The sequence below is a fragment of the Panulirus ornatus genome, chromosome 16, assembly GCF_036320965.1.
Source record: "Panulirus ornatus isolate Po-2019 chromosome 16, ASM3632096v1, whole genome shotgun sequence".
NCBI classification, from domain to species: domain Eukaryota; kingdom Metazoa; phylum Arthropoda; class Malacostraca; order Decapoda; family Palinuridae; genus Panulirus; species Panulirus ornatus.
In genome coordinates, this window is record NC_092239.1 from 17,975,820 (window position 1) to 17,991,637 (window position 15,818).

At 43.9% G+C, this 15,818-nt stretch overlaps 1 protein-coding gene and 1 pseudogene across 1 annotated transcript in view; one reads left to right on the plus strand and one right to left on the minus strand.

The window, feature by feature from the left end:
• The window catches only part of LOC139754180 (uncharacterized), a 71,744-nt gene extending 60,622 nt beyond the window's left edge, over positions 1-11,122 (minus strand). Inside the window, 2 exon segments of the mRNA XM_071671373.1 lie at positions 10,232-10,514; positions 10,516-11,122. Coding sequence (XP_071527474.1) covers positions 10,232-10,514; positions 10,516-10,656 — 424 coding nt within the window. The 5' untranslated portion in view covers positions 10,657-11,122.
• On the plus strand, positions 2,950-4,440 carry LOC139753983 (protein FAM8A1-like; annotated as a pseudogene).
• Positions 11,123-15,818: the final 4,696 nt, after the last annotated feature.

Here is a 15,818-nt window from a genome sequence, read left to right on the forward strand (position 1 = left end):
CACTGTCGTGTTCAGTGGTCGCATCGTCGTGTTCAGTCGTCGCACCGTCGTGTTCAGTGGTCGCATCGTCGTCTTCAGCACCGTCGTGTTCAGTGGTCGCATCGTCGTGTTCAGTGGTCGCATCGTCGTGTTCAGTGGTCGCACCGTCATGTTCAGTGGTCGCACCGTCGTGTTCAGTGGTCGCACCGTAGTGTTCCATGGTCGCATCGTCGTGTTCAGTGGTCGCATCGTCGTGTTCAGTGGTCGCACCGTCGTGTTCAGTGGTCGCACCGTCGTGTTCAGTGGTCGCACCGCCGTGTTCAGTGGCCGCATCGTCGTGTTCATTGGTCGCACCGTCGTGTTCAGTGGTCGCACAGTCGTGTTCAGTGGTCACACCGTAGTGTTCCATGGTCGCATCGTCGTGTTCAGTGGTCGCATGGTCGTGCTCAGTGGTCGCACCGTTGTGTTCAGTGGTCGCACTGTCGTGTTCAGTGGTCGTATCGTCGTGTTCAGTGGTCGCACCGTCGTGTTCAGTGGTCGCATGGTCGTGCTCAGTGGTCGCACCGTCGTGTTCTGTGGTCGCATCGTCGTGTTCAGTGGTCACACCGTCGTGTTCAGTGGTCGCACCGTCGTGTTCAATGGTCGCATCGTCGTGTTCAGCACCGTCGTGTTCAGTGGTCGCACCGTCGTGTTCAGTGGTCGCATCGTCGTGTTCAGCACCGTCGTGTTCTGTAGTCGCATCATCGTGTTCAGTGGTCACACCGTCGTGTTCAGTGGTCGCACCGTCGTGTTCAGTGGTCACACCATAGTGTTCCGTGGTCGTATCGTCGTGTTCAGTGGTCGCACTGTCTTGTTCAGTGGTCGCACCGTCGTGTTCAGTGGTCGTATCGTCGTGTTCAGTGGTCGCACGGTCGTGTTCAGTGGTCACATCGTCGTGTTCAGTGGTCGTATCGTCGTGTTCAGTGGTCGCACTGTCGTGTTCAGTGGTCGCACGGTCGTGTTCAGTGGTCGTATCGTCGTGTTCAGTGGTCACACCGTCGTGTTCAGTGGTCGCACTGTCGTGTTCAGTGGTCGCATCGTCGTGTTCAGCACCGTCGTGTTCAGTGGTCGCACCGTCGTGTTCAGTGGTCGCCTCATCGTGTTCAGCACCGTCGTGTTCTGTGGTCGCATCGTCGTGTTCATTGGTCACACCGTTGTGTTCAGTGATCTCACCGTCGTGTTCAGTGGTCACACCGTAATGTTCCATAGTCGTATCGTCGTGTTCAGTGGTCGCACCGTATTGTTCAGTGGTCACACCGTAGTGTTCCATGGTCGTATCGTCGTTTTCAGTGGTCGCACTGTCTTGTTCAGTGGTCGCACCGTCGTGTTCAGAAGTCGCACTGTCATGTTTAGTGGTCGTATCGTCGTGTTCAGTGATCGCACGGTCGTGTTCAGTGGTCGCACGGTCGTGTTCAGTGGTCGTATCGTCGTGTTCAGTGGTCGCTGGGTCGTGTTCAGTGGTCGCATGGTCGTGTTCAGTGGTCTTATCGTCGTGTTCAGTGGTCGCACGGTCGTGTTCAGTGGTCACACCGTAGTGTTCCATGGTCGTATCGTCGTGTTCAGTGGTCGCACTGTCGTGTTCAGTGGTCGCACCGTCGTGTTCGAGGCCCGTGCCATTCATGCATAAGGGTGGTACCCTCGTGTTCAGGGCTCGGATCGTCGTTCTCAAGAGGTTACTGCCAGGTTATTGCCTCAGGTCACGTTGAAAAGTTTTCCGGTGCAACGTAAAAAAAAAATGATTTGGCGGTCATCATCAGAAACGTCGGGTCCAGCATAGTAAAGATATTACACATCAGCTGTGACGCTTACAATTATGGCATTATTTCGGGACACAGCGAGGCCACAGTAAATGATTATCTTGTATGTGGTATGCATGTATCAATATGATGCGGGTTACTGCTGTGTTCTGATGTAAGGAAGAATAATCTTCCATTTTACGATATATATCAAGTTGCACTGTACACATGGACATTTGAGTATTTACGTTTGTATGCATGTATCTCTGCCTGTGTATGTATATATGTGTATTCTTTTCTCTCTATGATGTGGTGAAAAAAAAGAGGTAGATAGAGCCTCGCAGACGATGAAGTATGGCGAAGTGGCGAGATGGAATGCAATTACAGTTGAACTTTTCAAGGAGAGGGGTGACAGTGTTGTTGATCGACTTGTAGGGTTGTTCAGCGTTTGTAAGATCCAGGGTGAGGTGCTCCAAGGACTAGGAGAACTCATGTATCGTGCAAGATGGACAACAGTGAATTCTAAGATTATGACTATTGAGTGTATGTGGTGAGGTGTGTGGGAGTGGTGATTGAGGGGGTGGTGGTGGTGGTGCTAGGCACAGAACGCTTGACTGAGGGATGAGCAGTGTGTCGTCAGATGTGGTAGAGGACGTGTAGATCATTTGTTCCCTTTAAAGAATTTGTGAGAGAAACACTTGGAGAGAGTGCATTGTGTGCGGCATTTATGGATCTCGAGAAAACGGTATGATGTAGTCAACAGAGAGGCCTTGTGGGAGGGTCGATCAAGATATGAGGTAAATGAAAAATTACTAAATGCAGTGAGGAGGGTAAGCGGACCCCGGTGAAAACGGGTCTCCGTCTACGGTGTCTATTGTCGCTTTGATCAGTTAATGTGCTTATGGACGGGTTGGGGAGGGAGGTATTGATATTACCACAGTGTCTCTCTATCCTAACTTCCTTGTGATGGGCTCTTGTTGGATTGTCACCTCAGACGCCACTTGTCTCCAGGCTGATAATAACCACTCGCAGTCTGCTTTTTCATTTCACTTGTATCATGTGTTTCATTTACGTATTCGAAATCATCCCCGCATTTCATGCACCCCCTTAAATCATTGTCATCCTTATATTATCATTATTATTATTATTATTATTATTATTATTATTATTATTATTATTATCATTATTATTATTATTATTATTATTATTATTATTATTGTTATTATCATCATTATTATCGTTATTATTATTACTATTATGATACAACCCTAGGACCACTTTAATGGGGCTCCTGCAACTTCAGGCTGAAGTTCATCCTGGAACACGAAAATGCCCCCCCGGTCCTCGTCTACGAGTGTCTCTCTATCCAGACCTTTCATTATGGTGTTATTCATCTGGTTGTTAATCCACTTACCCACATTAATATAATCCTTCATGTGCTTCGTGTCTTGCCCTTGTGTACTCTGTGTCTGCCATCAACATTGCACTGTGTCTGAATGATCGTAGACCTGGCTGCCCCATGCCCTAGGTGTTCATACCTCACCTTCTCCACAACACCTCTGTCACTCCCGTCTCCCATCCAGACCGGAGCATTCATGTCACTTATTACACAATGTCTTTCGCCTCACAAGCAGTCCAGTCCAGAGCTTCACTTCACTTCACATTCAACAGTCAGAACCTACACCAGCACCACCTACTCCAGACCAAGCAACAGCAGCAGCCAAAACAGCAGCAGAGAGGTGTGGAAACACAATCCCACCTCTGTGGAAGAGACTTGTTGCTGAGGCCGTTGACTTCGTACTCTTGTTTGTAATTAAGCTGGCAGTTACGTTGGCTGCAGTGGATGCCATTGATTTGCTGAGTGATGTTGAAATTTTTGACTTTGATAACTTGCGTACAGATATCATGGCTGACTTCAGAAAGGCAATGGAAATGACATCAGAACTCATGGTGTTGGAGCTTATTCATCGAATTGGCACCTGTGTGTTTGAGGCTCTTTGTCAACATCGTGGTTCTGGTGGGGTAGGAGGTGCTACACCAGGCAAAAAGGTGGTAGGCTTGCGAGTCGTAAGGTGTGAGTGGGTAGCACCAACTGCTGCAGACTAGGCTTTGATCTACCCTGCCACAGACTTGGGGTTGTGTCGTGCGGTCATTCGATCAGTGGCGAAGAACCTTTCTCTCCCATTTCTTTTCCCAATTTGCTTCACATTCTTTTCATTCCAACATAATCGTATTGTATATGACATCATTGCTGGATCAATTGTTGTAGAGGAACAAGTAGTACAGAGACGCAGAAATAATAACAATGTAAACTGATTAGGAATGGATGGGGAGTTGTGGTTTCAGTGCATTACACATGACAGCTAGAGACTGAGTGTGAACGAATGTGGCCTTTTTTGTCTGTTTTCCTGGCATTACCTCGCAATGCTGTTTCCTGAGGTGGTGTGGCACAGGGAATGGATGAAGGCAAGCAAGTATATGTATATGTGTATATATGTGTATGGCTATGTATGCATATGTATATGTATGTTTATGTGTATATGAGTGGATGGGCCATTCTTTGTCTGTTTCCTGGCGCTACATTGCTGACGCAGGAAACGGCGATTAAGTATAATATTGAATAAATGAATATATATATATATATATATATATATATATATATATATATATATATATATATATATATATATATTTTTTTTTTTTTTTTTTTTTTTTTTTTTTTCCGCTGTCTCCTGCGTTTGCGAGGTAGCGCAAGGAAACAGACGAAAGAAATGGCCCAACCCACCCCCATACACATGTATATACATACGTCCACACACGCAAATATACATACCTACACAGCTTTCCATGGTTTACCCCAGACGCTTCACATGCCCTGATTCAATCCACTGACAGCACGTCAACCCCGGTATACCACATCGCTCCAATTCACTCTATTCCTTGCCCTCCTTTCACCCTCCTGCATGTTCAGGCCCCGATCACACAAAATCTTTTTCACTCCATCTTTCCACGTCCAATTTGGTCTCCCTCTTCTCCTCGTTCCCTCCACCTCCGACACATATATCCTCTTGGTCAATCTTTCCTCACTCATTCTCTCCATGTGCCCAAACCATTTCAAAACACCCTCTTCTGCTCTCTCAACCACGCTCTTTTTATTTCCACACATCTCTCTTACCCTTACGTTACTTACTCGATCAGACCACCTCACACCACACATTGTCCTCAAACATCTCATTTCCAGCACATCCATCCTCCTGCGCACAACTCTATCCATAGCCCACGCCTCGCAACCATACAACATTTTTGGAACCACTATTCCTTCAAACATACCCATTTTTGCTTTCCGAGATAATGTTCTCGACTTCCACACATTCTTCAAGGCCCCCAGAATTTTCGCCCCCTCCCCCACCCTATGATCCACTTCCGCTTCCATGGTTCCATCCGCTGCCAGATCCACTCCCAGATATCTAAAACACTTCACTTCCTCCAGTTTTTCTCCATTCAAACTCACCTCCCAATTGACTTGGCCCTCAACCCTACTGTACCTAATAACCTTGCTCTTATTCACATTTACTCTTAACTTTCTTCTTTCACACACTTTACCAAACTCAGTCACCAGCTTCTGCAGTTTCTCACATGAATCAGCCACCAGCGCTGTATCATCAGCGAACAACAACTGACTCACTTCCCAAGCTCTCTCATCCCCAACAGACTTCATACTTGCTCCTCTTTCCAAAACTCTTGCATTCACCTCCCTAACAACCCCATCCATAAACAAATTAAACAACCATAGAGACATCACACACCCCTGCCGCAAACCTACAGTCACTGAGATCCAATCACTTTCCTCTCTTCTTACACGTACACATGACTTACATCCTCGATAAAAACTTTTCACTGCTTCTAACAACTTGCCTCGCACACCATATATTCTTAATACCTTCCACAGAGCATCTCTATCAACTCTATCATATGCCTTCTCCAGATCCATAAATGCTACATACAAATCCATTTGCTTTTCTAAGTATTTCTTACATACATTCTTCAAAGCAAACACCTGATCCACACATCCTCTACCACTTCTGAAACCACACTGCTCTTCCCCAATCTGATGCTCTGTACATGCCTTCACCCTCTCAATCAATACCCTCCCATATAATTTACCAGGAATACTCAACAAACTTATACCTCTGTAATTTGAGCACTCACTCTTATCCCCTTTGCCTTTGTACAATGGCACTATGCACGCATTCCGCCAATCCTCAGGCACCTCACCGTGAGTCATACATACATTAAATAACCTTACCAACCAGTCAACAATACAGTCACCCCCTTTTTTAATAAATTCCACTGCAATACCATCCAAACCTGCTGCCTTGCCGGCTTTCATCTTCCGCAAAGCTTGTACTACCTCTTCTCTGTTTACCAAATCATTTTCCCTAACCCTCTCACTTTGCACACCACCTCGACCAAAACACCCTCTATCTGCCATTCTATCATCAAACACATTCAACAAACCTTCAAAATACTCACTCCATCTCCTTCTCACATCACCACTACTTGTTATCACCTCCCCATTTGCGCCCTTCACTGAAGTTCCCATTTGCTCCCTTGTCTTACGCACTTTATTTACCTCCTTCCAGAACATCTTTTTATTCTCCCTAAAATTTAATGATACTCTCTCACCCCAACTCTCATTTGCCCTTTTTTTTTTTCACCTCTTGCACCTTTCTCTTGACCTCCTATCTCTTTCTTTTATACGTCTCCCACTCAATTGCATATTTTCCCCTGCAAAAATCGTCCAAATGCCTCTCTCTTCTCTTTCACTAATACTCTTACTTCTTCATCCCACCATATATATATGTATATATATATATATATATATATATATATATATATATATATATATATATATATATATATATATATATGTATATATATATATATATATATATATATATATATATATATATATATATATATATATATATATATATATTTCTTTCTTTCTTTCAAACTATTCGCCATTTCCCGCATTAGCGAGGTAGCGTTAAGAACAGAGGACTGGGCCTTGAGGGAATACCCTCACCTGGCCCAATTCTCTGTTCCTTCTTTTGGAAAATTAAAAAAAAAAAAAAAAAAAAAAAAAAAAAAAAAACGAGAGGGGAGGATTTCCAGCCCCCCGCTCCCTCCCCTTTTAGTCGCCTTCCACGACACGCAGGGAATACGTGGGAAGTATTCTTTCTCCCCTATCCCCAGGGATATATATATATATATATATATATATATATATATATATATATATATATATATATATATATATATATATATATATATGTATATATCCATAGCTCTATCCATAGCCCACGCCTCGCAACCATATAACATTGTTGGAACCACTATTCCTTCAAACATACCCATTTTTGCTTTCCGAGATAATGTTCTCGACTTCCACGCATTCTTCAACGCTCCCAGAACTTTCGCCCCCTCCCCGACCCTATGATTCACTTCCGCTTCCATGGTTCCGTCCGCTGCCAAATCCACTCGCAGATAGCTAAAACACTTCACTTCCACCAGTTTTTCTTCATTCAAACTTACCTCCCAGTTGACTTGTCCCTCAACCCTACTGTACCTAATAACCTTGCTCTTATTCACATTTACTCTCAGCTTTCTTCTTTCACACACTTTACTAAACTCAGTCACCAGCTTCTGCAGTTTCTTACACGAATCAGCCACCAGCGCTGTATCATCAGGCGAACAACAACTGACTCACTTCTCAAGCTCTCTCATCCACAACAGACTGCAAACTTGCCCCTCTTTCCAAAACTCTTGCATTCACCTCCCTAACAACCCCATCCATAAACAAATTAAACAACAATGGAGACATCACACACCCCTGCCGCAAACCTACATTCACTTTCCTCTCTTCCTACACGTACACATACCTTACATCCTCGATAGAAACTTTTCACTGCTTCTAACAAATTGCCTCCCACACCATATATTCTTAATACCTTCCACAGAGCATCTCTATCAACTCTATCATATGCCTTCTCTAGATCCATAAATGCTACATACAAATCCATTTGCTTTTCTAAGTATTTCTCACATACATTCTTCAAAGCAAACACCTTATCCACACATCCTCTACCACTTTTAAACCACACTGCTTTTCCCCAATCTGATGCTCTGTACATGCCTTCACCCTCGCAATCAGTACCCTCCCATATAACTTCCCAGGAATACTCAACAAATTTATACCTCTGTAATTTGAGCACTCACTCTTATCCCCTTTGCCTTTGTACAATAGCACTATGCAAGCATTCCGCCAATCCTCAGGCACCTCACCATGAGTCATACATACATTAAATAACCTTACCAACCAGTCAACAATACAGTCACCCCCTTTTTTAACAAATTCCACTGCAATACCATCCAAACCCGCTGCCTTGCCGGCTTTCATCTTCCGCAAAGCTTTTACTACCTCTTCTCTGTTTACCAAATCATTTTTCCTAACCCTCTCACCTTTGCACACCACCTCGACCAAAACACCCTATATCTGCCACTCTATCATCAAACACATTCAACAAACCTTCAAAATACTCACTCCATCTCTCTCACATCACCACAACTTCTTATCACTCCTTCACTAAAGTTCCTATTTGTTCCCTTGTCTTACGCACTATATTTACCTCCTTCCAAAACATCTTTTTATTCTCCCTAAAATTTGATGATACTCTCTCACCCCAACTCTCATTTGCCCTCTTTTTCACCTCTTGCACCTTTCTCTTGACCTCCTGCCTCTTTCTTTTATACATCTCCCACTCATTTGCATTATTTCCCTGTAAAAATCGTCCAAATGCCTCTCTCTTCTCTTTCACTAATAATAATAGGGTAAGAGAGATGTGTGGTAATAAGAAGAGTGTGGTTGAGAGAGCAGGAGAGGTTGTGTTGAAATGGTTTGGTCACATGGAGAGAATGAGTGAGGAAAGATTGACCAAGAGGATATATGTGTCAGAGGTGGAGGGAACGAGGAGAAGTGGGAGACCTAATTGGAGGTGGAAAGATGGAGTGAAAAAGATTTTGAGTGATCGGGGCCTGAACATGCAGGAGGGTGAAAGGTGTGCAAGGAATAGAGTGAATTGGAACGATATGGTATACCGGAGTTGACGTGCTGTCAATGGATTGAACCAGTGCGTGTGAAGCGTCTGGGGTAAACCATGGAAAGTTCTGTGGGGCCTGGATATGGAAAGGGAGCTGTGGTTTCGGTGCATTATTACATGACAGCTAGAAACTTAATGTGAGCGAAAGTGGCCTTTGTTGTCTTTTCTTAGCGCTACCTCGCGCACATTTGGGGGGAGAGGGGTGGGTTGGGCCATTTCTTTCGTCTGTTTCCTTGCGTTACCTCGCAAACGCGGGAGACAGCGGCAAAAAAAAAAAAAAAAAAAAAATATATATATATATATATATATATATATATATATATATATATATATATATATATATATATATATGGAGATAGGGGAGAAAAAATACTTCCCACGTATTCCTTTCGTGTCATAGAAGGCGACTAAAAGGAGAGGGAGCGGGGGGCTGGGAATCCTCCCCTTTCGTTTTTGATTTTCCAAAAGAAGGAACAGAGAGGGGGGCCAAGTGAGGATATTTCCACAAAGGCTCAGTCCTCTGTTCTTAACGCTTCCTCGCTAATGCGGGAAATGGCGAATAGTATGAAAAAAAAAAAAAAAAAAAAAAAAAAAAAAAATATATATATATATATATATATATATATATATATATATATATATATATATATATATATATATATATGTGTGTGTGTGTGTGTGTGTGTGTGTGTGTGTGTGTGTGTGTGGAAACGAATCGTTGGATACTCAGAAAACAATATAGAAATGTTACATGGTCATAAATATATTGTTGGTTTGTGGAATCGTGGGGTACGGGGGGAGAAGGTAGCCAGCCGGTCGCCACTGTAAATCCCGCAGATAAATTTGAAACTTGTTTGTGCTATACGTTAACTTGTACACTTTCACATAACCGTACCGCATACCTCCACATATTGGAGATATAAACAAAATATTGTTATATAACAACACGTTCATTTTCATGCCTTGACAACACAAGTTTAAAAAAAACACGGAGTAAATAACTAAGGGTTGCATAACGTTAGGTCGAGCCCAGCAACAATCGCGCCCGACATCGTTAGACTGATAGGATGACATAAGTTTGTTGAGCTATCGGAGCACGACTGCTCAGCCCCTGGCTATGAGGGCCTGACTCTTTAAAAACCAGCCTAATGGATAGATAATTAAACTGAAGGGGTCATACCGTCGTCCTGAAGGGTTAGATGAAGAATGAGCGTGTTTTGAAAAATATGAAATTGACATTAAGCAACGGTGAACCTCTCCAAGTGCATGATAGCAGGATTCACACAAGAACAGGAACAAGAATGATTTATTTACTTTGTATGTATCCTTCTAGGTGGCACCAGGTCTCACCCAACACCCAGAAATTGTTGGTGTCCCGTATGGTGAAGGGTATCGGCCCGGCCACGCCCGTGATGAGGTCGGCCACCGACATGTTGAGGATGAAGTGGTTGACGGACGTGCGGAGCAGCAGGCGGTTCTTCATGAGGATGATAATGATGCACACGTTACCTAGGACGGCCATGAGCGTCACTAATATGGCGAAGGTCCACTTCACGCCCAGCTCCCAGGTCTCAGGGTAAGTAAGGTTCTTCATGTCCTGTGAAGTTCTTGTCTCCGTAGCAATATGTTACGTTTATGCTGGATGTGCAGCAAGTTAGGTTACAGGTCATTCTTGAACCCTCACGGAAGGCCAGCGTTGCGTTGAGGGCGTCGACTTCGGCAAAGAAATGAGATTCCATGACTGAATTGTATTACGTCAGATACTACGGGTAATATTGACCGACGTTAACCACTTGTTATACCATCGTGGAGGATATTGTCTCGTGACGTGTGGTCTCATGCACTTAAATACCATTGAATTATAGGAACTAATTTCTGTTTAACTGTATTCACAGTTTTGCCTGCGTAATTTATCTTTGGCACGCAGCGACTCACATAAATTCTCTTCCACTTGAGATATTCTTTTCTTATACTTAAGAGAAATATGTCACCATGTAACAGCCTGACCTGATCAGCCAGCCGTCACCGATCACTTGCACCAAGGAAAGTCAAGAGTTTCAAGCGTTCCCTCACCGTGACTGTCGGACTCCCTCCTGATGAGATCTCCCGTACACGGGAATAGATACGAATATTCCTTTCGGCTACTCCTCGTCGGTCCGGAGCCAGTGCACGGAGGCCTGACCGTTGCTACACTAACGCAACAATCCCCTGCTCACCACCACTTGTCGCCTGATGTCTCCTCGAGAAGACCGTCTTATCTTTATACCTCGTCTTCACAGACGTTCACATCGCTTCGGTCACGCGCCGTACACTACACAAGTTCATGACAGTTGTGAAAATGTTGCGTGAAATTCATGCTGCTGCTTCATCACGTACTTCAACAGATCCTTCGAAACATTTAGATTATTTTGGCTTTTTCTCTCAGATTTTGTGCACATGAGTGAAGGCTAAGAACCTGGGCTACCGAAAACACTTATCACATTTATTGTTCAGATAGCAGAAGATAATGTCAAGAATCTTTGCCCCTATAATCGCAAGTACACTTTTCAAGTGTGTTCCATCCCTTCATACTAATACCTTTAATTGCCTTTATGATCAGTACTTTGCAGCAGAAGGAATTAGATGTGTATGTTGTTGTGTTTCATTATCGTGAGTTTGTCGTGCAGGTGGACAGATTGATCGTCTAATGAAAAGTAATGCTGGGAAAAAAAGAACAGTATTTCTGAGATTTAGTCCAACTTTGTCAAGAGAAGGATGCATTATAAGTGCTTTAGTCATATCTTGTATTTTTTTCAACTAGAATGTGTTAGATACACTTAGAGGAATGTGAAGCATTGTGCCAGTGAAGAGGGAAAGAATGCGAATGATTCAGAGAAGTACAAATGGAACAGTGGGAGGTCAGAAAAAGGTATGGAAGTTAAGGAGAGAGTAAATGAGAGAGAGAGAGAGAGAGAGAGAGAGAGAGAGAGAGAGAGAGAGAGAGAGAGAGAGAGAGAGAGAGAGAGAGAGAGAGAGAGAGAGAGAGGGGGGGGGGTCGATGAACTGTATGACCCTGTTCAGTGAGAATGTAAACCAGCAGTGCTGTGAGCTGAAGCATTCTGTGGGATTCAGTCCGGGCGGGGGGATGAGGCCTCCTACTGACCACGTATATCATGCTCAGGAATTAGTTGAATGTAGCAGGACAGACGGCCTTCAGGCTTCACCTTGCAACAAGGCAACCATCCATCCATTTATTTTTGATATTTAGATCAGCCTCGACATCTGATAAGTCATCTGTAACGCATTTGATGATTTCATAAGGAATGATTTTGTTTTTGATTTGTGTTCTTGTTATTTGGGGGATTTATATTGAGATAAAGGATTGATTAGAAACGGATGATGTGTTCTGGATGTCAGACACCAGAGGAGGGTGGCACTTGAAGACACTGGGTAACGAGCTGATGGTATAAAATCAAGCGATTGAGTGATATAGAAGCTTTAAGCTTTCCAGATGCAGGATCCAGTGATTGTAAGGGATCGTGACTCCGTCTTGTGGTCATATATGCAGTCAGAGCTTGTGTAGCGTGAGAGCGTGTATGGCATGACAGCTTTCTTGAACACCCGTAAGAGGTGTTTAAAGATTTTTCGGCTGGTGATCATAACTTGATGTTGATGGCCTGAGGACCCTGAGAGCTGATGGGGCGTAATCTTAGATGATCAACAAATCGTTTGACGGTTGTCGCCGCATGAGAGCGTGTGTACCGCTCTGGGTCACGTACATGGCTCTGTGATTTGTTACTGTCATAATCATCACTTTCCCTGCAGCATTTCTCCCGGCACCACCCTCCGTCACACCCAGTACTACAGTAACGAAGGAAAGTATGCAAACTTAAGAGAATTATCTAATACTAAGAGTAAATTTTGTGTAAGTTAAGAGTCGAAACTTTCCCAGGGTCACTTCCAAACTTGACCCGCTTGCCTTGCGCCGCAGTGATGGTTTACTTTCCCTCTTCTACTGGTATAACTTTGGTTTTTGCTCCCGAGAGCTAGCTGCTTTTGTGCCCCCAGCCACTAGCTAGACCACGCAATACGCGGCAAGCTGCTCCGTCACATCATTATTGTGTGGCCATCGGCAATTCAGGGGTGAACTGTAATGGTAATTGTTTCTCTCCTTCACACATCGAAGCTATGGAACTCTCCACCTTCTCATGTCTTTCCCAGCGACCCGACACAATTTAAAACATAAGTGTTTCACTACCTCCAAAAATCGTAAACACTTTTCCTTATCTCTTCGTTATTTCTATCATATTTCTATATTTCGATCAAGGCCCGGCCTCGAAGTGATTAAGAGCCTCCAACATGAAAAAGAGAAAATCTATGGGGGATGTTCTCGGTCTCCGCCAGCAAGTGTTTTTTTCGCGATCGAAGTCATCTTCGGCGAGACTGTATCATTGTCTCGAGAAAAACGGGAGTATATTTTCTTCGTAGAGCTTCTCACAGCTGAGGAATACATCACTTCCCTGCTCCTGCTTGGCGATGATGAAGCCCCCCGAAAAAGGAATCCCGGCGTTGTAATATTAGTTAATTGGGAACTTCAGCCGTTACTACACCTTGACATAAGGGTAATTACTTCAACAAGGAGGAGGTCGAAGCTTCCATTAAGAGACATGAACCAACATGGGTCAGCCACAGCAGTTACACCAGCCGAGGATCAGTACAGAACGGAGTCCAGTGTAACATAACGGCTTACGTAAGGTGTTGTGTGTGTCGCCTTTGGTGACCTGTGGTCGGCCATTTGTCCGAGAGGAAGCTACCGATATGATCAAGCTACCGATATGATCAAGCTACCGATATGATGAAGCTACTGATATGATGAAGCTCCTGGTACGAGGAATGGATGACCATCTCGAAAACTCGGTACTCCTGAAATGAGGCATACGAAGCCTGTGGTCCGAAAACTGTTAAGGTGTAAAGCATAAGGGGTAAGATGTTGTCTGGCTGGACCAGTAGGAACACAAGTTGATTTTACCGCATAAGATTGATAGATAAAGGGAGTAAGTGTAGAAGATCCTGTGATGGGGTGATAACTTTCCAGAGATGAGGTAGTCATGTACTGCTAGTTTCAGGGAAGGTACATCCGTGACAGAGACATTGCAGGACGGTACCATGAAGGGGTTTGTTGGTACTGCGGAGTATCCATGAGCAGGATCATGTCAATGTAGTCGTTCAGGAGGCTGAAAGAAAAAAAGAACATAGGGACGGGTTTCATAGGATCATGGATAGTACACAGTAGACCAGATAAGCACATGCACCGTACGGAGTGGGAAAGAACAACGCGTAGGAGTGACCATGTGGGATCACATAACACGGACGATACGTTGCGGAAGACAATGGACGTTAAGCTAAGGTGCCGTATGAAGCAAGCGTTAGTGAAGACGCCAGGCCCGGGACAGTCATCAGCAACAGTCCCTGCAGGAAATTTTACAAACCCACAAGTCTGATTGGTGACGAAACGCGAGAGAATCCCCTCGTTTCGGGCAGCATCAAGAGGCAGACGGAGAGGACGGCAAGAAGAAAGAATCATGTGAGGCTGCTGAACCTGTTATCCAGACGTCCTCCCTCCTCCACCGCTCGCCAGACCGCCCCCTTAGGTATATGGGGGCCCCATGTCACCTGCTGGAGATAACAGACGTGGTGGGGTCCGCGGGAGATTCGCCACCACCGGATACTGGTACTTAAAGAACTCCCCACCGCAGGGAAGGCCCACCACCGGTTCTGGAGGTGGACTTTCGACAGATTGTCCGAGATATGTGCGTGTGTAATCCTGAGTCAGCGTATTGTATAACTGACACCCTTGAAATGATTTCTTTGTATATACTTCGATATATATATATTTATATAAATATATATATATATATATATATATATATATATATATATATATATATATATATATATATATATATATAAATTCACATGTACATATTCATACTTGCTCGCCTTCATCCATTTCCAGCACCACCTTGCCACACAGGAAACACTATCACCACCCCCTGCGTCAGCGAAAACGTCAAGAAACAGACGAAGAAAGGCCACATTCGTTCACATTCACTGTTTAGCTTTCATGTGTGATGCACCGAAACCACAGCTCCCTTTCCATATCCAGGCCCCACAGACCTTTCCATGGTTTACTCCGGACGTTTTCACATGCCCTGGTTCACTCCATTGACAGCACGTCGACCCCAGTATACCACAACATTCCAATTCCCTCTATTCCTTGCACGACTTTCATCCTCCTGCATGTCCAGGCCCCAATCACTCAAAATCTCTTTTACTCCATCCTTCCGCCTTCAATTTGGTCGCCCGCTTCTCTTTGGTCGCCCGCTTCTCCTTGTTCCCTCCACCTCTGACACATATATCCTTTGTCAATCTTTCCTCACCCATTCTCTCCATATGTACAAACCATTTCAGCACACTCTCTTCTGCTCTCTCAACCTCACTCCTTTTATTATTTCACACATTTCTCTTACTCTATTATTACTTGATCAAACCACCTCACACTACATATTGTCCTCAAACATTTCATTTCTAACACATCCCCCCTCCTCCCTACAACCCTATCTATAGCCCATGCCTCGTAAACATATGATATTATTGAACTAAGATTCTTTCAATCATATTCATTTTTGCTTTCCGAGATAAAGTTCTCTCTTTCCACACATTCCCCATGGCTTCCAAAACCTTCGCCCCCTCCCACACACTATGAATCACTTCCGTTTCCATGGTTTCATTCGCTGCCAAGTCCACTCCCATATATAATATATATATATATATATATATATATATATATATATATATATATATATATATATAATATATATATATATATATATTTTTTTTTTTTTTTTTTTTTTTTGCTTTG